Below are 19983 nucleotides of genomic sequence, written 5' to 3'. Positions count from 1 at the left end.
TTTAGAGGATGCTCCTCTGCCTGGAGGGGCTTCCCAGGTGGCTCAGTGGTAAAGAATCCGCCTGCCAACGCAGCAGATGCGGGTTTGATCTCTGGGTCAGGAAGATCCCCTAGAGGAGGAAATGACAGCCCACTCCAGTATTCTTGCCTGGAAAATCCCACGGACAGAGGAGCCTGACAGGCTACAGTCCGTGGGGTTGCAAGAGTCGGACATGACTTAGCGACTGAGCGCGTACGCACTTCTGCCAGAAACTGCGAGTCTAGGTAGAATTCTAGTTACATGTCTGTACTCTTGTCTGAACCCACATTAGCTGTGAACTCCTGAGGAGGCAGGTGTGAGCCTGTGGTTTTCCGGCACATACTTCATGGGGTGATTACCTGGATTTGAGTCCCCCTACCTCTAGTCCCCACCCACCCCAGATAAGGCTCATGTTGCAGGATCCTGGGTGCAGGGAACAAGGTTGAATGACTTATGAGCCTCCTGTTGACCAATTCCATTTCACATGGCTGCACAGGGCCCTTGCGGTTTGTTGGGGTGTGTGGTGGGTTCTGAGTTAGTCACTTCTGCATGAGCCTCACTCAGAGCTGGGACCACAGTTACTTTCTTAGTCACTCGGGCCCATCTGGGTGATAACAGACTTGGAAATGAATCAGACAAACATTGCTCCTATTTCCACATCCTTGGAAATTTCTCAGCTTTAAAGCAGGGATCTTGGTGGCTCGGAAAGCTTTCCTTGGTGTCTGGATCTGGCTGGTGAGCCCACAGGGTGTCCCGAACATGGAGCTCCAGTCACATTCTGACTCGCCCTCAGCCATTTACCAGGACAGATTGCATCTAACAAAGCTGAATGGTTGCTCTGGGTGGTTACATCAAGCTGGCTGGTCTCCTAGTGGTAGCTGCTGTAGGGTTGTAAGGCCCCTGTAATGGCAATGGCAATGTTAGAACAGTGTGTTCAGAGGCGTGGTTATTTCAAAACAGGTGTCGGCAAAATGTCCTCCAGCTTGGACCAGTTCCCATAAGTCCATGGTCACTGAGATGCTTCTAGAGCCCCCGTGATGGGCTGTGCTTTTGTGCTTTTGCTGCCCTTTAGGGCTAGGGGTGGGGGTAGGGGGGCTGACCACATGCTGCAGCACTCATTTATTCATTTAACAAATACTCACTGAGCCACAACTGAGTGCCAGGCACTGGCCTGGGGAAGAAGAAGACAGAACCAGTCCCTGCCTGTAGGGATCTTACAGCTTAGCCTGGTAAACAGAACAGTTCTCCAGTGGAGGCCTGAGGGGCTCTTCTTGAGGGTCACCACAGTGGGGAAGTGTGGATGTTGGGGGCAGCAGATTGAATCCCAGGCCTGCTGTCCTCTAGCCATGTGAATTTGGACAAGTTATCTCAGCTTGTGGAAACTCATATTTCTCATCCTTAAAATGGGGAGGATTCATAGCGGTTATTATGATTGAATGCATTCATAGATGTGATGCATGTGTAGGGACTCAGGGTGAGCACTCAGTAAATGGTAGTTATAACTAGTATTATTAGAAATGATACATCTTATAGTATATGGGTATACCATACTATTATGTATGCATGCTAGCATGCTAAGTCACTTCTGTTGTGTCCAACTCTTTGCGACTCCATGGACTGTAGCCTACCAGATTCCTCTGTCCGTGGATTCTCTAGGCAAGAATACTGGAGTGTGTTGCCATCCTCTCCTCTGGGGGATCTTCCTGACCCGGTGATCTTATGTCTTGGTCTCTTATATATGTCTTACACTATTATTAGGAAGTGAACCCTTTATAGTATAAGGTGCAGCATTCCTATATATTTTTTAAATTTAAAGTGAAATTAAGACCATCTTTCCCTATCAGCTTTCCCTTCATCACAAAGAAAAGGTGGGGCAAAGAAATCACCCTTCCTTGCTTTGTATCTGTGGGGTGTCAGGCACTTATTAGAAAACCTTTACTCCTCCCAACTATCAAAAAAAGTAAGGATTTTTACAACCCATCATACAGTGTCAAGGAGGCCAATCTTAAGAGAGGTTAGGTAAATTTGCCCAGTGTCACATAGCGAATAAATGATTGAGCTGGAATCAAAGCCAAGTCTTATCTGGCTGCAAAGTCCATGTTTTATGCAGCAAAGCACTTACCCTGAGGACTGCACTTGCTGTTCTGTTGGTTAGTCCCTTGCTTTCCTGAAGTTTCTGCTGCATTGGCCACATCTGTTCTCATTATGCACTCTGACCTGGATCGTGAAGTGAGAAAAGGTGGCCCAGGACATCCCACTTCCCCAAGGAGACTGAACAGCTTGTTCTGTACCTCCAAGGCCGTTGGATATCAGGCAGATGGTTGTGCATACAAAAATCATTCAAGAAAGAGACACAGGAATGGAGTTCACTCCTCTCTGGCTTTCATCTTAAGTCTGAAGCCCGTGTGGGTTTTCTTGGCCCTGCCAACTTTTCTTTAGCTACATTCATCTCAGCCTTTCATATCTGCTGGGTGGACTTTCTGGTTTTCGATGGAAGTAGCAAGAGGCTGAGGAAACAGTATGACCAGAGGAGAGGGGAAAGTTATGGAAATTCGAGAGGCCCAGGAACTGGAAAGTCCTGTTGAAGACTCCGAGCTCCTGGGATTAGGTACAGATTCTTTTTATTTCAGTAATAATAACAACATTATTCTGAGATTCCTCTTAGAATTTCTCCACGAAAACCTTAGGAGATAGGCATGTCTTCTAGATAGAATCCTAGGAGAAGGGCACCGTAACCATCCCTGTTTTATAGACCTGGAAATTGAGGCACAGAGAGGTTCAGTCACTTGCTGAAATCACATGGCGTTTGAACCCAGGGTTTCTTCAGACCTTGAGTTTAACCAGCATGTCATATTGCTTTTTGGTAGGAGTGAATGGGTGAGCGAGGGAGCAAGTGAACCAAAGGAGTCTGGGATTTGGTTCTTTTTTTAAAATAATTTTATTTTTTTTGGCTGTGCTGTGTCTTTGTTACTGCGCACGGGCTTTTCTCCAGTTGTGAAGAGCAGGGTATCTACTCTTTGTCGCAGTGCTCAGGCTTCTCTTGTTGCAGAGCATGGTCTCTAGGGCATACGTGCTCAGTAGTTGTGGTTCCTGGGCCTTAAGAGCACAGGCTCAGTAGCTGTGGTACACAAGCTTAGTTGCTCCGCGGCACGTGGGATCTTCCTGGACCAGGGGTTGAACCCGTGTCTCATCCATTGGCAGGCAGATTCTTTACCGCTGAGCCACCAGGGAAGCCCTGGGATTTGGTTTTTGTCAGAACAACAAGGCCCTGAGAGGCAGTGTGCAAACAGGTGTGCTTTGGAGTCAGCAGAACAGAGTTGGAATTCAAGCTTGCTACCTCCTGGCTACATGACTTTAAGCAAGTAACCTGATGTAGAAGTGCTCATTCCCTTATCTTTAGGTGGGAAAAGTAATCCTTTTCTCCTAGAGTCTTTGTGTGGATTAAATGAAATCATCTCTATAAAGCTCTTAGTCCTGGAATATAATAAGTCCATAAGGGCTCACTTAGTGTTACTATTACTGATACCATGCAGATAGATTGTACTAACATGACACAGTTGCAGCTATATAAATTTGAAACTCCATGTTGATAAGGACTAGAAGGGAATATGAAAACAGCTGTTAAAGGATGGCTGAAAGGGAATTAAAGTTTCTTCAATGCTTCGTAATTTTTTTTAGTAAGTGTTCCTGAATGAAATATATAAAACATACATGCAGTGGGTGCTCAACAGGCCTTTGAATGTATGAGTGAAAAGCAGTCTTAACTTTTTAAATTAAAAAAAATTTTTTTGACCATGCCCTGAGGCTTGTGGGATCCTAGTTCCCCGACCAGGGGTTGAACCTGTGCCCTTGGCAGTGAAAGCTGAGAGTTCCAATCATTGGACCGCCAGGGAATTCCCCAGTTTTTTTTAATTGGTTGAATCTGTTGCTTAGAAATGTATGATAGTGGATACCCTTGGGGGGTTTATTACTGAAAGGGGGCCTGTGCAGGAAAGAGTGAACACTGCTGGCCTGTGATGATAACCCTATAAACGCTGAATTTACTGCTAGGGGTTTGAGTCAATTTGCAATGAGAAAAAAAAGGAAGTTTTTAAAAAATGACTTTGTATTTGGTGGCCATGGTATCTAGAGATACGATAAAATTGATTTAAAATGTTACATGCTTGTAATTTCATAAATGCTAGTGGAGCCATCTCAAACATGCAAAATTTAAATTAAGAAGGTATTGGTGGGGTATAGCTTCCTTGCTTTTCCTATCCATAGGTAGGTTGGAATTTAAATTCTTTGGATTTTAGAACTAGAACAAGTCTCCATACCTGATGATTTTTGCTATGATTTGTGTCTATTGGAACCTCTGGAAAGAGGGTGACAGCATAAGAAGAGAGACACTCTGAATAGAAATGCACATTTGGAGTTTGAAAAAGCAGTTAGTTAAGTTTCTAATTGGCCCTTGTTGAAATCAGATGTCTGACCCTTAAAGGCTGATGATTGTCCAGTCTGATGTGCGTGTTTTTGAGTGGGTCAGCTTGGACTCTGAGACTGACAAAAGGGGTACCGTGCTGTCTGGCGCTGCAGCACGCCTTTACTACTGCTGAAGAAACATATATTCTTGATTGGAATCCCAAATTCACTGACCCTAGTTGCCTGGACCCCGCTCTAAGCTGAAACCTGACGCTGGCTGTCAGTGCACTCTTCCAGCCTCCCAAGGAGCAGTGCTGAACTGAAAGCAAACCCCGGCTCCATGAACAGAACTCAGGCAGACTCTGGGACCACTGGAGATTTAGGGCCCATCTGTGGAGCTCTAAATGATGACAGCATACATTGTGGATGCTGGCTGTACCAACTGGGTCACATACAAATGCCCACAGGAAAGAGCCATTCTTTGATGGGACCGTCTGAAATCAAGCTGCTCATCAGCTCTTTTATGTCTAATGCAGAGGCTGATTGCATCCTGACTTGTGATCCCTGCCAAAACCTGCAAGTTGGAGGAGGGCACATCACAGGGACTCTGACCACCGGCTGCCTCCTGCTTGTGACATATCAAATTCTGGGCCTTCCCTGGGGGTGGCTCGATGCTTTTGATTTGTGTGCTCAGCCTCCTGGGTGAGCTGCAACTTACTACCACGGGTTGATAGGCTTACTTCGCCTCCTCACTTTCCCCTCTGTGTACACACTTTGTAAGGTAGAGTGACTACTCCAGTGTAGCTGTCTCTGGAAAAGGACTGATCTTTTCTAGGCTATCTCTGGGTAAAAGGGGTGGAAGGTTATATAAACCCACTATGAAAATTTTTAAATTCAGGACTTCATCCTCTATTAGTGTGCTAGGGCTGCAATAACAGAATAGCACAGACTGGATGGCTTAAAAAATAGAAATGTATTTTCTCACAGTCCTAGAGGCTAGAAGTCCAAGAGCAAGCAGTTGGCACGTTTCTCCTAAGGCCTCTCTCCTAGGCCTGCAGCTGGCAGCCTTCTCACTGTATCTTCACATGGTTGCCCCTCTGTCTGAGTGTCTGTGTCTTAATCTCTTCTTATAAGAACACCAGTCATATTGGATAGGGCCCACCCATTTTACTTTAATCACCTCTTTGTAGGCCATATCTCCAAATACAGTCACATTCTGTACTGGATGTTAGGACTTCAGCATATAATTTGGGGAAAACACAGTTCAGCCTATAACCTATCCTGATCAATTCCTGAATATCTTTCTGGTTAAATTATATTAAAATATTTATCTGCAAAATTATTCCCATGTCTCTTGCACACAGCCCTTCTGGATGAAAGGCCTGGATGAGAATAAAAGATTATTGAAAAAATGTCAGGTTAGTATTACTGATCAAAAGCCTGGCACCCAGGGAGCTTTGGGGAGTGGGGAGAGCGTTTATGATCTTCATTTCTCAGAACTATTCTGGAAACTTTCCCCTTTTCCTGAAGGAAAGCTCCCAGTGCCGTCTGCTGGAAGGTTGGCCCTCAGCTGGCATCTGGGTTCTTGAATTTCAGGAGAGTTCTCACCATTCCCTAAATGATAGGAGTTGCTTACTGAACTTAAACTGTGTGAACAGTGTGGTTTATGCTGCATGCCTGCTTTCCTTCCAGGAATGTAGAATTTTGGTGTGTTACAGGCAGAGGGTGCCTATGTGACCAAGCCCCAGAAAAGCCCTGGGCTGGAGTCTCTAAGGAGCTTCTCTGGTAGATAACATTTCACACATGTTGTCACATTCATTGCTGGAGGAATTAAGTGTGTCCTGTGTGACCGACTCCACCGGTAGAAGACTCTGGGAAGCTTGTGCCTGGATTCCTCTGGATTTTGCTCTATGCACCTTTCCCTTGGCTGATTTTGCTTCGTAACCTTTCACTGTAATAAACCCTAGCCATCTATGAGTAGGACTATATGCCGAGTCCTGTAGGGGGACAGTCTTGGGGCCCCCCAATACAGGGCACAAGGGGGACTTATGGGGGTGTTGGTCATGTACTCTTTCTCAGTCTGGGTGCTGTTTACATGAGGTGTACTCATTTTGTGATAATTCACTGAGCTGTCCATTTAACAGATGTATACTTTTTTGGTACACAGATTCAACTTTATAAAAAGATAAAACAATATTACACACCACAGGGATTAAACAATAATAATTTTAAAAAACAACTTCCTTTTATTTATACAGCATTTTAGTCACTCCTTTTTGCCAGGCATTGTACTGAGAGCTTGGGACATGGGGTAGGAAAGATGTCTTCATTGCCTCTCAGTTTATTGGGAGTTATGTAAAGAGACAACTGTGATATGATTGACTTTTGCTGAGTCCTAGCAAAGACATCATAGGATGCTGGGCTTATAACTGAGTGATTCTTAGGGTTGCCACTTAAGTATCTGTGGAAGCCAGACAGGCAAAGAGGATTAGCAGGGAACTCTGACAAACTGGGAAGGTATGTTAAGCATCGTTGCGACAGATGATAGTTTTTTCTTAAGGAAAAGCCACAAAGCTGAATTTTTATGTGAGCTCTCTTGATTTTTCAGTCCTGTATATGAATCCAAATTTTAAAAAATGCAAGACCAAACAAAACACTTCTGCAGCCAAATTTGGCCTTGGCTTACCAGTTTGCCAGGCATTCTGCCAACCTGTCATCTTTCCCTCTTACGAAACAATTGAGGACCCACTATTTCAGGCACTGGGAGATAGAGCGGTGAGCCAGCCAGCCGGCTTTCCTGCAGAGTGACCCTGGTCGGGGCGGTGGGGTCCTGGTACTGTGCTTCTCAAGCTCCAGTATGTGTGGGAATCACTGAGTAGAGTCTGAATTGGGGGGGTCTGCGTTGAGGCCTGAAGCTTTGTCTTTCTAACAAGCTCCCAGGTGTTGGTTATGCTGGTGGCCCCTGCTGTTATTTGAAGGAGAAGAGTAGCGGGTTTGTTTGGAAGAGGCGTTTGCCTGGCAAGCATCCTCTTTATACTAAGATTTTAGTTTATGAGGTGATTTGGAAGAGAGTTGGTAACTTCCGAGACGGATATTAGGGCTCTCCCATGCTGTCTCCCATGCCAGGTCTCTGTTCTGAGAGTTTATAATCTTGAAGGAGGGGTGGGGTGGAGGAACGTGCTAGGAAAAGTTTCCTGGAGGAGGTGCTCGCGAACTGCGGGAGCTTCCCCTGCCGCCGAGAAAGGAGAAACCCTGAACTCCCCCTCTCCTGGGGCTGGGTCTCGGCAACCCCACCCCAGCTATGGTTTCCCAGGCATCCCACGTGTCTTCCGTCCGCGATCCCTGTCAATCAAGCTCCCCCTAGGGCCTGGGTGAGGGTTTAAAGGCGGCTGCAGTGCAGAGCGCTCCCAGAGTGCCGCGCGGCGGGCGGGTTTGGATTTTAAATCCCCGCGGCCAATCAGTAGCGCGTAGGCTCTTGTAACGTTTCCGGCGCCGCGTTTGAATTCGAGGAGAAGCAGAGCCGTGCCAAGCCTCTGCCTAGACCCTGCTAGGTCCGCTGAGCAACTCCGGGAACATGAGTGCGGCGGCAACTGCAGGGAAGCTGGCGCGGGCACCAGCCGACCCAGGGAAAGCGCCCGGAGTTGCAGCTCCCGGGGCTCCGGCGGCCGCCCCGCCGGCGAAAGAGATTCCGGAGGTCCTAGTGGACCCGCGCAGCCGGCGGCGCTATCTTCGGGGTCGCTTTCTGGGGAAGGGTGGCTTTGCCAAGTGCTTTGAGATCTCAGATGCGGACACTAAGGAGGTGTTCGCGGGCAAGATCGTGCCTAAGTCGCTGTTGCTCAAACCGCACCAAAAGGAGAAGATGTCCATGGAGATATCCATTCACCGCAGCCTCGCTCACCAGCACGTCGTTGGCTTCCATGGCTTTTTCGAGGACAACGACTTCGTGTTCGTGGTGTTGGAGCTGTGCCGCCGGAGGGTGAGTGTCGCTGCTGGGGAACTGAAGCTGCCCTGGGGGCCGGGGTTGGGGCGCCGGGAACCGGAGCTGCTGGGGAAGGGGCGCGCCGGGGCTCAGAGCTGCTGGGGAAGAGGTGCTGAGAACCTGGAACTGGGAATGGAGAAAGTCTTGGGGAGAGAGAAGGTTCTTGGCACTTGGGGCTTCTAGGGAAGGCGGTTTCTGGACGCTAGGAGTTGGGCGGATTGGGGGAGGTGCGGGAGAACCTTGCTTATGGACGCCAGGGCTTCCGGGGTTGCTAGGTAAGGGGTATTGCGGACCCTCACTTTCCGGAGTGGGGTTGGGTCAGGCAGAGGGTAGTTGGAGCCAGACCTCGGAGCTTCCGGGGGAGGACAGGGGCAGGAAAGGGATCCATTGCTGCCAAGAGTTCCGAGACCGGGATACTGGGGACTCTTAGCTTCCAGAGTGGGTTGAGAGAGGGGTCACAGGTAAGGGACTTGGGAGGAAGCCGGTGGGAGAGGGATGCTGTGAACTGTTGTGGCCTGGCTTTGGGGGGAGTCTGGATCGCAGTTGTCCTGGAGAAGAAATGGGTCCTGGCTGCCTTTACCGAATGACATCCCCTCCCTGCCTTGGGTCTGAGTACCCACTCCCACTTCTCCTTCCCTCCTGCCCCCAGTCTCTCTTGGAGCTGCACAAGCGGAGGAAAGCACTTACGGAGCCCGAGGCCCGCTACTACCTGCGGCAGATCGTCCTGGGCTGCCAGTACCTGCACGGAAACCGCGTTATTCACAGAGACCTCAAGCTGGGCAACCTCTTCCTGAACGAGGATCTGGAGGTGAAAATAGGTAAGGAGCTGGGACTGCAGGGGGAATGAGGAGGAGCTGGGAGGGAGGGTGTGGGGGAGGAAATTTGGAAAGAGACAAGGGAGGGAGGAAGAGGATGGTAGGAAGTCTGGGCTATTGATTGCCTCTAGAATCCTCTCTTTAGGACAGAAACTTAAAGAGCTACAAGCCAGTGACTTAAGAATTTGAATTTGTTTTCACTTTTTAAAAATAATTTTATTTACTTATCTTTGGCTGCATTGGGTCTTCGCTGTTGCAGGCTTTTCTCTAGTTGCCGCGAGTGGGGGCTACTCTTCGTTGCAGTATACGGGTTTCTCTTGTTGTGGAGCACAGGCTCCAGGTGTGCAGGCTTCAGCAATTGTGGCTCCAGGGCTCTAGAGCACAGGTTCAGTAGTTGTGGCACATGGGCTTAGTTGCTCTGTGGCATGTGGGATACTCACGGACCAGGAATGGAACCTGTTTCTCCAGCATTGGCAGGTGATTTCTTTACCACTGAGCCATCGCAGAAGCCCCTCATTTTCACTTTTTTAAACTGAGAGTCTTGATGTAAAATTTTGAATTTGGAACTCCTTTTAAACCCTTGAGGGCTCCAACAGTACAGGGGTAGCGTTCCCTCAGGGCAGCTCTTTGCTGTACTGAACAGCAGCTATTCCCTTTATATGCCCTGTGATTGGCCACAGTCCCCACCCCTCTGTATCACTTCCTCACAAACTTGCCAAGTAGCCATCTTGACATTTACTTGCTTAATCCCTGAAGGCATTTGAGTTTTGCTATCCCTGTCAATTGAGGGGTTTTAGAAGTAAACCCCTCCTTTCTAAGGGGAGGGGTGAGGAGGGTCTCTGGGAGGCCCCTCCCTACGGCCAGCATGGTGGAGGATTCCTAGGTGAGCCTTGCTGTACGCAAGGACTAGAGGCTTTGAGAGATCACTTGACCCTGGTTCTTGATGGTACATCTGAACCAGCTGTCTGCATTGACAGATGACAGAAGCTGGCATCTGAGCCTCCCTCTTCCTCCCTCTGTCCCAGGGGATTTTGGACTGGCAACCAAAGTGGAGTATGACGGGGAACGGAAGAAGACCCTGTGCGGGACTCCTAATTACATAGCTCCTGAGGTGCTGAGCAAGAAAGGGCACAGTTTCGAGGTGGACGTATGGTCCATTGGGTGCATCATGTAAGTTGGGAGTTGTCTTAGGACCCACCAGTCTCAGCAAGGGGCTTTCTGGACATCTCACCTGGCAGACTTTATCCTGCAGACCTTTCTGCCTTTGGAAAGGCTGCTCCAGAGGACAGATGGCCTCTGAAGGAAGCCTCATTGCTGAATTGGTATATCCTGTAGGATTCCTGCAGCCTGGGCTGTGGGTTCAGGGAATGAGGGAGGGAATGTCTTCACAAACTTGCTCTAATCCCTCAGTAGTCAAAGTATGGCAGACCAGCAGCAGCATCACCTAGGAACTTGTTAGAAACACAGAATCTCAGGACCCAGGCTAACTGGATCACAATCTGGATTTTAAGACCCTTGAGTGATTTCCATACACAATAAAGTATTAGAACCACTGATCTAAAAAGCAGCATTGGGTGGGAAGAATTAGACCAGGAGTGGTGCTGGCAGGAGGAGGTCCTGTGGTCCATCTGGCTCAAGGCCGTCAGAGGTGGGTGGTAGGCAGAGAGTTGGGCCTGTTCAGATGTTACCCCTTTTGTTGTTTCCCTGGGTACTGGAGAGTTAGAAATGACTTTCCTACTTCTTTGCATTGGAATTTCCCAAATGAAAACTTGCAGCCTGAAGTACAGAACTATTAACTGTGGAGCTGCCTCTGAAGGAGCAAGTGGCCCCTGCTTGGACCTGTTCTGTGTTAGCCGGCAGCCTCTGACCCCTAGATTACTGTAGGCTATAGCTGAAAAGTCACTGATCCATTAGAACCCAGTCTCATCACCTGTATTCTACCGAGGGCTCCTCCCTGCCAGTGTTGTGGCTCCTGGGGCTGCTTAGTGAACTTGTGAATTGTCCTCTGGGGCCCCAGAGTCACAGTGAAGGCCCAAAAGATGTCTGACTGCCTTTCTGTCCCTGGGAGGATTCCTCCCTGCATCTGGGTTTTGGTTGGGAGCCTTGAGCCAAATCCCTCCTTGTGCTTACAGGTATACCTTGTTAGTGGGCAAGCCACCTTTTGAGACCTCTTGCCTAAAAGAGACCTACCTCCGGATCAAGAACAATGAATACAGTATTCCCAAGGTGACTAAAACCACATTTGTTTTATTTAATTCCCTCCCCTACCAAGTGGTTTACTGAGCCCAGCCATATCCTGGGGACAGAGATGGGTCAATGCCACCCCTAGGGTAAGTGTAAGAGCTTTAGAGGGTCCTGGTCTGAAATTGCTTATAGAACCTGACGTATGTGCACAGAAACAGTTTTTCTTGGGATGAGAGTTTGTAGGCTCTCAACGGTTGGGCAGATAACCCAAAAGACATGTAAAAACACACAGAGAGAAAGAGCAGGAGTAGGAGCAGACAGAGAAGTGCTGCTTAGCCTGGCAGTGGACTGTCTTGGTTCAGATGTGCTCTGCCACTTTTTAGGAAGATCACAATGGACAAATGGCCTGAGTCTTCTGAGCTGCAGTTTCCTGTCTTAAAATAGAGTCCCTGCTCCAGAGCACCTTGCGCACAGTGAGTGCTCACAGAATCTCGAACCACCGTGAAGGCAAAGTGGTGTGCTTTTGCAACCACCAGCAAGAATGCATTGAGAGGGATAGTCTGCAGCAGTCTGGCACACAGCCGCTTTCCAGTTTGGCATCTTTGTCTTATGTGAAGCCAAGAGCCGTGTCTCCATCAGGACAGATGGGCTGAATCTGTTACAGAGGGTCAATTATTGGGCAGAGCAGAGTGGTTCCGAGTGTGGGTGTTGCACCTGACTCTGCCTCGGTGTGGGTGCTGGCTCCACCACTCACTCAGGATGTATCTTAAGCACTTAACTTCTCTGTGCCTGTTTCCTCATCTGCAAAAGAGGGATGGTACTAGAGATCTTCACTCCTTGGGTGTTTCTGTGAGGGTTAAGTGAGTTCATCTACATGAAGTGCTTACAATATTTTCCTGGTAGATAGTAAGTACATAGCAAGGTTCCAAGTTTGCTGCTGTCTCGCCACTTTATAGATGAAGATACAAAGGCCCAGAAAGTCGGGTTGGTTGGCATAGCTGGTGTTAAGGGACAGAACTGAGACTTAAACCAGGTCTTTATGACTTCCAAGCCTGTGTTTTCAAGTGCTGTTGTAGTGGTGAGCAACTTGTCAACTTAGTAAAGCTGCCAGTGGAAACTTGGCACGTTTATAGCCACTGTACATGGTGTATTTGAGGCCAGGTTGGGGGGGGCGGCGGTGCAGCACCCAGGTCCCGTGTCATATCCTGCTTATGACTCCCCCTCTCCCCTCCAGCACATCAACCCTGTGGCCACCTCCCTCATCAAGAAGATGCTTCAGCCAGATCCCACTGCCCGCCCAACCATTCACGAGCTGCTCAATGATGAGTTTTTCACTTCCGGCTATATCCCTGCCCGCCTCCCCATCACCTGCCTCACCATTCCACCGAGGTTTTCGATCGCTCCCAGTAGCCTGGACCCCAGCAACCGGAAGCCTCTCACCGTCCTCAATAAAGGTAAACCAGAGTGTGGGTTGACAGCCTTGTCTGCCTCAGTGTGTGAATGGATGGTCCCCAAAGCTCAGGTGTGCAGTAGGACAGGCCCCAGTCTGAATCCATGGTCCCCATCCTCACGTGGCAAATGCCTTTCCCCATAGCCCTGTCAGGAAAGGCAGATCTTACCATGACTGAATCAGACCCGTCATGTCCTGAGAGGAGAGAGTGCCTAAATGCCATGCCTGAACAATTCTTAACATTTTTTTAAAAAAATCGCTAATATCGCCCTGCATGGTTCATTGGAAAAGATGTTGAGAAGCTTCAGATACAGAGCACAGTGTATGTGGGACCCCCACATCGCCACCAGGTTCAGCACTTACTAAGATCTGTGATGTTCGCTTCTTCACTCCTTGTTTGCTCCTTTGAAGTATTTTTTAAGTTAATTCCAGACATCTTGCCATTTTACCCCCAGGAACTTCTGTACGCGTCTCTCTAAAAGGATGGACGTTTTCTTACAAAACCACATCTCATTGCTTGAGTTGTTGTTGTTTCTAAGTCTCTTCCGAGAGCAGAATTAGAAAATATGTAACTGGGGTGGTGGGTGACCTTGAATTTATCCCATTTCTGATTCACGTTTTTGAATGTTTTATTTCGATATTATTTCAAAATATGAAAAGTATAAGAATAGACAAAATCCCTCTGTATCTGGTTACCCCCCTTTTCTCCACCAATTAACATTTTTCTACATTTACTTTATCTTTCATTATATGTGTGTGTGTGTGTGTATTGTTTTTGTCCCAAACAATATGGTAGTAAGTTGTACACATTATGGCCTTTAGTACTTAGTATTTCAGTGTATGTTTCCTAAAAACAGTTCTTTTACATAACCACAACACAGGACACAGTTATCAAGTTCAGGAAATTGAAATTGATGCAAACTTGTCTTATAGCAGTCTTTTTCTCCACTGTGAAATTACTACTTTAATTTTCTTTTGGTAATTTGTAAATGTCTAACTTAAGTTTAATATTATAGGATTTTTACTTTAATGTTATGCTTGTATTTCTTTTTCTCTTACAATGAAAACCTTGTTTGCTTACACTATACATGAATTTTCAACATATATAAAGTATGTTATGAAACTGTTTATTTCCATGCAGTTCTTTTTGTCCTTAGACTATATTTCACCAAACAAACAAACAAAAAAACCAAGAAAAGCCACTTGAAATACTTTATTTCTCTGTTTGGATATAGCACTTTATGAATTCATTTGTTTCAGTTATGACACTGCTGTTTTAAGGATTACCTTTTTCTTTTGGCTTTAATTTTTGCTATTTTCTTTGGTTATATTAATATTTCCATTGATTGGTGATCACTTGGTTAAGGGGGTGCCTCGACTGCATAGTTACTGTTTTTCCTTTGGTGATTAATTTATACCCCGTGGGGAGCTTCTCAGACTTTAGTTCACTGATGTTAGCATCCATGGTGGATGCAGCAGCAGTTATTACTGTGGTATTCTAATAGTGATTTTTTTCCCCTTTTCTTGTTCCTTCTACATCTATTAATCAAAATTCTTCTGTAAGGAAGAGCTGTCATTTCTCTCCCATTCATTTATTTGGTTGGTATGGACTTATGGATATTTATTCTTAGAGCTATAAGGTAATATTGTTATTTTAAAAGGTTGCTTTCTTTTCTTTTTTTTTTTTAATTTTGGACATAAAGCATTTTTTAAAACCCAGAAGTAGAGTGAACTTTTTGGGGAATACATAAATCCCCATTTTTCATCATCTGTTTTTAGTAATTATCATCGTCTGCCTATACTTGCTTTTATCGTTTCCACCTTCTTCCTCTTCTTTCTGCTAGATTCTTTTGGGGGGAGGTTTTGTTTTGTTTTATTTGCTCTGCCCTGTGGTTTGCGGGGTCTTAGTTACCCAACCAGGTACTGAACTCACAGCAGTGAAAGAACTGAGTCCTGACCGCTAGACCACCAGGGAATTCTCTTGCTAGAGTTTTTAAAGCAAGTCTCAAATAGTCTATTCTTTCAAACTTAAGTCTTTATCATAGCATAGATTTTTTTTAATTGAAAATTCAGATCTTTAAATATTTTAAGAATTTCGGATTATACAAGGGGAGCTAGCACATGTTGGTAGAAAAAGAAAATAAAAATCATCCATGATTCCACCACCCAAATATACCTAGTCTTAAAATTTCAGTGTGTGTCTTTTTAGATTTCAGTCACATACAAGTACATAAAGCAGATTTTAGAGGGGAAAACCTCTTATGTTTTCATTAAATGCCTGTTAGGCCATCTTATGGGTTGCAATTTACTGAGCCCTCCCGTTGTCCTGGATACAGAAGATGCTTTTAATTCTTAGATTGAAGCCAGGCAGCTCCAAGCTGCTCAAGACCAGAGGTGCCCCGCAGGGCCCAGCATTGGGTCAGAGGCCCGAGTGTCTAAAGCATTATGGCTGTGTGTGGCCGTGAAGCCTGTCTACAGGACCTGGTCTGGCCCTGGAGGTATCAGCAAGTGAGTTCCAGGCGCTGTCACATGAGCAGGGCAGCTCCTGCTCTAATAACCTGCTGCTTACCTAAAGCAGTGGCAGCGTAAAGAGCTTCTCGAGCTGTGGTCAGGGGTCCTGGGCCCTCAAATCCTGCAGCCTTTGTGCCCAGCTAATGACTGTGTATCCTTTCCTTCCAGGCATGGAGAACCCCATACCTGAACGTCCCCGGGAGAAGGAGGAACCAGTGGTGCGGGAGGCCAGTGAGCCCGTCGACTGCCACCTCGGTGACATGTTGCAGCAGCTGCACAGCGTCAACGCCTCCAAGCCCTCGGAGCGGGGGCTGGTGAGGCAAGGTGGGTGCCGGGCCAGGGCAGCTGGAAAGGGCAGGGAGGTCTCAGCCCCAGAGTGCCGGTGGCTTGTCCAGGCCCCCGGCTCCACAATGCCTTTCCTTCTCCCGTTTCCTGTACATTACAGCCCAGGGAAGTTGGCCTGCTGGCTCAGGCCCTCCACGGTCAGGCCTCTCCTTTCTTTTTGTGACTCATCTGTTCTGTCTCCACAAGTGCCCCACCATTCAGCAGCTCCATATGCTGCCTGTGTGCTTCTGCACACACTGTATCTTCTGCTCAGGGAATTCCTCTGTGGCCTCAAGACAGTGAAAATAACAGACCCAGACATCCTCCAGCTTCAGGGCCGTGGCTCACACTGTTCCCTTCCCCCAGCACTTGCTTCATCCAGATCCCTGCATGGCTCACACTCACCCCTTCACGTGCTTCCACCAGCTTTACCTCTGTGAGCATCTCCCTGCCCTCAACTCCTAGCATTTCTCCTCCCCCTTACCTGCTTTATGTTTTCTCCACAACACTTCCCTCTAACTTAAAGTTTCCACATTTGTTTATTGGATTTAAAAGAGGTATTATTGCTTGTGTGGAATATCACATTTTCATACATCTGAAATTAGCTCTTACAATTTTTTAATCACTCAAAACTCATTGATTCTCACCATGATAGTTACAAGTAACTTACATATTCTGTGTGCATATTTATTTTGATTGGTCTCTAGCCCTGGCCAGTATGCAGGCTCTGGGAAGTGGGTTTTGTCTTTGCTCACTGTGCCTATGATGGCACCTGGCACACAGTGGGCCTTTGATAAACGGGTCAGCTGAACACACGAGGAGGCTCAGCATGCTGTACTGTGACTTTCTGCCTCAGTGCTGCCTGTCTAAGCTGCTTGATGGCAGAGGCCCTGCTCTGCTCTCCTCTGGGGCCCCAGGCCTCTGGACCGAGTTCCCTGGTGTGGGCCACCTGAGTGGATCAGAGGGGAGGAGGGTGGTCCTGACTGGTTGTCTTGTCTGTTTCTGTCCCAGAGGAGGCCGAGGACCCTGCCTGCATCCCCATCTTCTGGGTCAGCAAGTGGGTGGACTATTCGGACAAGTACGGCCTCGGTAGGTTTCTCCCAGGTGGGTGGGTAGCTTGCGACCCTCCGAGTTGTTACAGGCACTTGCTTTTCTTGACTCTTGGGTTCTCTTCCCTCAACGCTCTTCTGTCTCCATCCCAGGCCTCCTAGTTCCAGCTCCCAGTGCCCTCCCTACTCCCCACTCCCCCTTTCTGAGGTCTCCTTCCACCCACCACTAGGGTATCAGCTGTGTGACAACAGCGTGGGGGTGCTCTTCAACGACTCCACGCGCCTCATCCTCTACAATGACGGCGACAGCCTCCAGTACATCGAGCGTGATGGCACAGAGTCCTACCTCACCGTGAGCTCCCACCCCAACTCCTTGATAAAGAAGGTGAGTGCTGGCTGGCCTGCGTGGTCCTGTGTTGCCGGAGTGAGGGCTGTGCCCGGGGACAGGCTCTAACTCTGGACTCCCTCTCTCACCCTCCAACCAGATCACCCTCCTGAAGTATTTCCGAAACTACATGAGCGAGCACTTGCTGAAGGCGGGTGCCAACATCACGCCTCGGGAAGGCGACGAGCTGGCCCGGCTCCCCTACCTGCGGACCTGGTTCCGCACCCGCAGCGCCATCATCCTGCACCTCAGTAATGGCTGTGTGCAGATCAACTTCTTCCAGGTGAGCCAGGCCCTGGAAGGTTGGGATGGGGTGTCTATGCCTCTCTGCCGGCCCATGGAGTTGGGTGGGGAGTCGGGGACATGGACCCATCCTTGCCAGCAGCAGCAGAAAGAAATGAAATGTGTCCCCCTCCTGTCAGCTGGCCCATCTTCTCTACTCCTGCCAACACACAGTAGCAGCTGGGGTCTTCAATCACCAATAACCCCCTCTGTCCACCTTCTCGCCCTCTCCCTCACAGGACCACACTAAACTCATCCTGTGCCCACTGATGGCCGCCGTAACCTACATCGACGAGAAGCGGGACTTCCGCACGTACCGCCTGAGCCTCCTGGAAGAGTACGGCTGCTCCAAAGAACTGGCCAGCCGGCTGCGCTACGCTCGCGCCATGGTGGACAAGCTGCTGAGCTCACGCTCAGCCACCAACCGCCTCAAGGCCTCCTCATAGCCCCCCACCCCCTGGACTGGCGCCCTCCTCCCCCAACTAGCACCTTGGCCCACGCTGGTTAGCACCGTGGTGCTATTTCACAGTGTGTCCCCCAGCCCTGGGGGCTGGGGCGAGAGCTTCATCATCCCTGCAGGTGGGGGCTGCTGTGTAAGTTATTTTTGTACATGTTCGGTGTGGGTTCTGTGGCCTCTCCCTTTGCCCTCAGACCCACCCTATGAATTGTACAGAATGTGGCTGTTGAATTCGGGACTGTCCTTGCCTTTATACACATTAAACATATGTTAATCTTCCGTTCCTTCTTGTGTTCCCCAAGGGGCGCACACTGTTGCTCCAGTGGCCTCAGCAGCCTGGCCTCTGCTGGTCTTGCGACCCTGGCGGGCTCAGCTCCCAGCCGCCCCCGGGCTCGGCCCCCCAACCCCTGCAGCCGGTGGATAGTAAGGCAGGAAGAGGCTCTCAGAGGCGCAGCTCCTCATGGCACTGTGTGTGTGTAGCAGCAGCCGCGGGAAGCGGTTGGTAAAGTACTGGACAAAGCTGTCGGGGACAGAACCCAGCGTCTGTCGTACCTCCTCCGGGAGCTCCCTGTAGTGGTGCTTCTGGAGGGTCAGAGCAGAGAGCCCAGGCTCAGCCGGACCAGGCCTCAGGCCTCCCCAGCGTCCAGGCCCCTCCCGAGCCCCGGAACACACCTTGTTCCTCACAGCACGGAGCAGGTCTCGCACCGACGTCCCCTTGTACGACCGGAACCTTCTCAGATCTGTGGGCAGGGAAGGCATTGGCAGAGCCATCCCTGCTGGGGCATCCCTTCGGCCTCCCGGGCCCCCCGAGTCTGGCCTCTACCTGTCTGCAGCGGCACCGAGATGTGCTCGTGCCAGTCATTCCGGACCACCTCAGAGCCTCCCGCCTCGAGTGCTGTCACCAGGGGCCCCTGCTCAGGCTCCTTCTCCAGCCAGTCGCTGACGTCCTAGGACCCACAGAGCTTCTGAGCCTCCTGACTGGGACTGGAGGCCACAGGCCAGGAGGGTCCAATGGGTGGGGGAGTGGACCAGCCAGAGCTGCTCGGCTCAGGGTAAAGGATTGTTGCCTCCTGTTGAGTGGAGCTTCTCTGCAATGCAGGGTCTAGTCCAACCTGTGACAGAGGTGCTGTTTTCCCCATTTTACAGATGAGCAAACAGGCTCAGCGACTCAAGGTCACAAGTGGAATGCACTGTCTGGGCATGGGAATAGCATGAGAGACAAGTAGGGCTGAAAGGAATGGGGTGTGTTCTCGCACCAGGGGCAGCTGGGCTTGGAAAGCGGTGCTGAGGAGACCATGCAGGGCCAAGAAGGCAGCGTGTGGGAGTTTGGGCTCTGTCTTGGTTTTGATAAAGGAGCTGGGCTGCCTAGAACACACAGATGAGTCTCTTTCCCCCAACCAGTCTGGCTACCCTTGCTGCTCAGAACCCAAACTTTCTGAGGCCTCGCTCCAGATTTCCAACTGACCTGGAAGAACTGGAGCTGCTTGGCTCTGCTCCAAAAGAAGGGGTGGGCCAGCACCTGGGGAGCAGAGGGGCGAGCCTGCGGCAGGGGGCTGAGCATGGCCTCCACCAGGTTCCGGGCGACGATCTTGTCTGCAGGGGCGAGAGGGAGGAGTGGCTTCAAGCCCACCCAGCCTCTGCCTTGCTTACCCCCCTCCTCTGCCAGCCCAGGTCCCCCTCACCGTGAGCCTCTTCCTCCAGGTGAGCCAGACAGGGAGCCCCCGCAAGGATGTTTGCCTGACGATAAAGACTCTCTCCGAAGGGGTGGCTTCCAGCGGAAAGCACGTAGTAGAACACGCAGCCTGCAGAGAAGATGTCCACTGCGCTGGTCTGGGGGCCAGAGGGACAAACATGAGGAGGAGGTCTCTGCCCCAGGAAGTCTGCCCGGGGCTGGGGCGGCAGCCTGGGATTTGGTTTCAGGCTAGAACTTAAGGATGCTTCCCAAGAGGCATCTTCGTGGCCCTACATTCCCTCCCCTCTGCACTGGTGAAAGGGATGCGTGGTTTTCATCCAGAATCTTTACGCCCACTGAGCCTCTAGTTTAGGTTCTCCACGCGTTACTCCTCCAGGTCTGGTGGGTGATGCTGACACGTCCAAGTGAAGCTGGCTAGGCCTGAGGCAATAAGGC

General features: G+C 49.4%; 2 protein-coding genes across 5 annotated transcripts in view; one reads left to right on the top strand and one right to left on the bottom strand.

Annotated features, from left to right (window-relative positions):
- Positions 1 to 7919: 7919 nt before the first annotated feature.
- On the top strand, positions 7920 to 18134 carry PLK1 (polo like kinase 1). Its single transcript, XM_081554512.1, has 10 exons — positions 7920 to 8395; positions 9048 to 9216; positions 10239 to 10383; positions 11346 to 11439; positions 12632 to 12851; positions 15527 to 15682; positions 16694 to 16771; positions 16962 to 17116; positions 17217 to 17399; positions 17638 to 18134. Exons 1-10 carry the CDS (start codon positions 7994 to 7996, stop codon positions 17842 to 17844), a joined length of 1809 nt encoding a protein of 602 aa, XP_081410638.1. The 5' UTR covers positions 7920 to 7993; the 3' UTR covers positions 17845 to 18134.
- The window catches only part of ERN2 (endoplasmic reticulum to nucleus signaling 2), a 20896-nt gene continuing 19002 nt past the window's right edge, over positions 18090 to 19983 (bottom strand). For all 4 annotated transcript variants that reach the window (XM_081554501.1, XM_081554502.1, XM_081554503.1 and 1 more), the window contains 5 exons: positions 19538 to 19685; positions 19321 to 19448; positions 18679 to 18802; positions 18528 to 18595; positions 18090 to 18437 (listed from right to left, as the gene is read on the bottom strand). In XM_081554501.1, coding sequence (XP_081410627.1) covers positions 18225 to 18437; positions 18528 to 18595; positions 18679 to 18802; positions 19321 to 19448; positions 19538 to 19685 — 681 coding nt within the window. In that variant the 3' untranslated portion in view covers positions 18090 to 18224. The remainder of the gene's footprint in view (positions 18438 to 18527; positions 18596 to 18678; positions 18803 to 19320; positions 19449 to 19537; positions 19686 to 19983) is intronic.

The sequence above is a fragment of the Giraffa tippelskirchi genome, chromosome 13 (genome assembly GCF_054371585.1).
Source record: "Giraffa tippelskirchi isolate mGirTip1 chromosome 13, T2T-mGirTip1v1.2.pri, whole genome shotgun sequence".
NCBI lineage: Eukaryota > Metazoa > Chordata > Mammalia > Artiodactyla > Giraffidae > Giraffa > Giraffa tippelskirchi.
The sequence above is the reverse complement of the archived record's forward strand: the minus strand, read 5'-3'. Positions and strand labels throughout refer to the sequence as shown.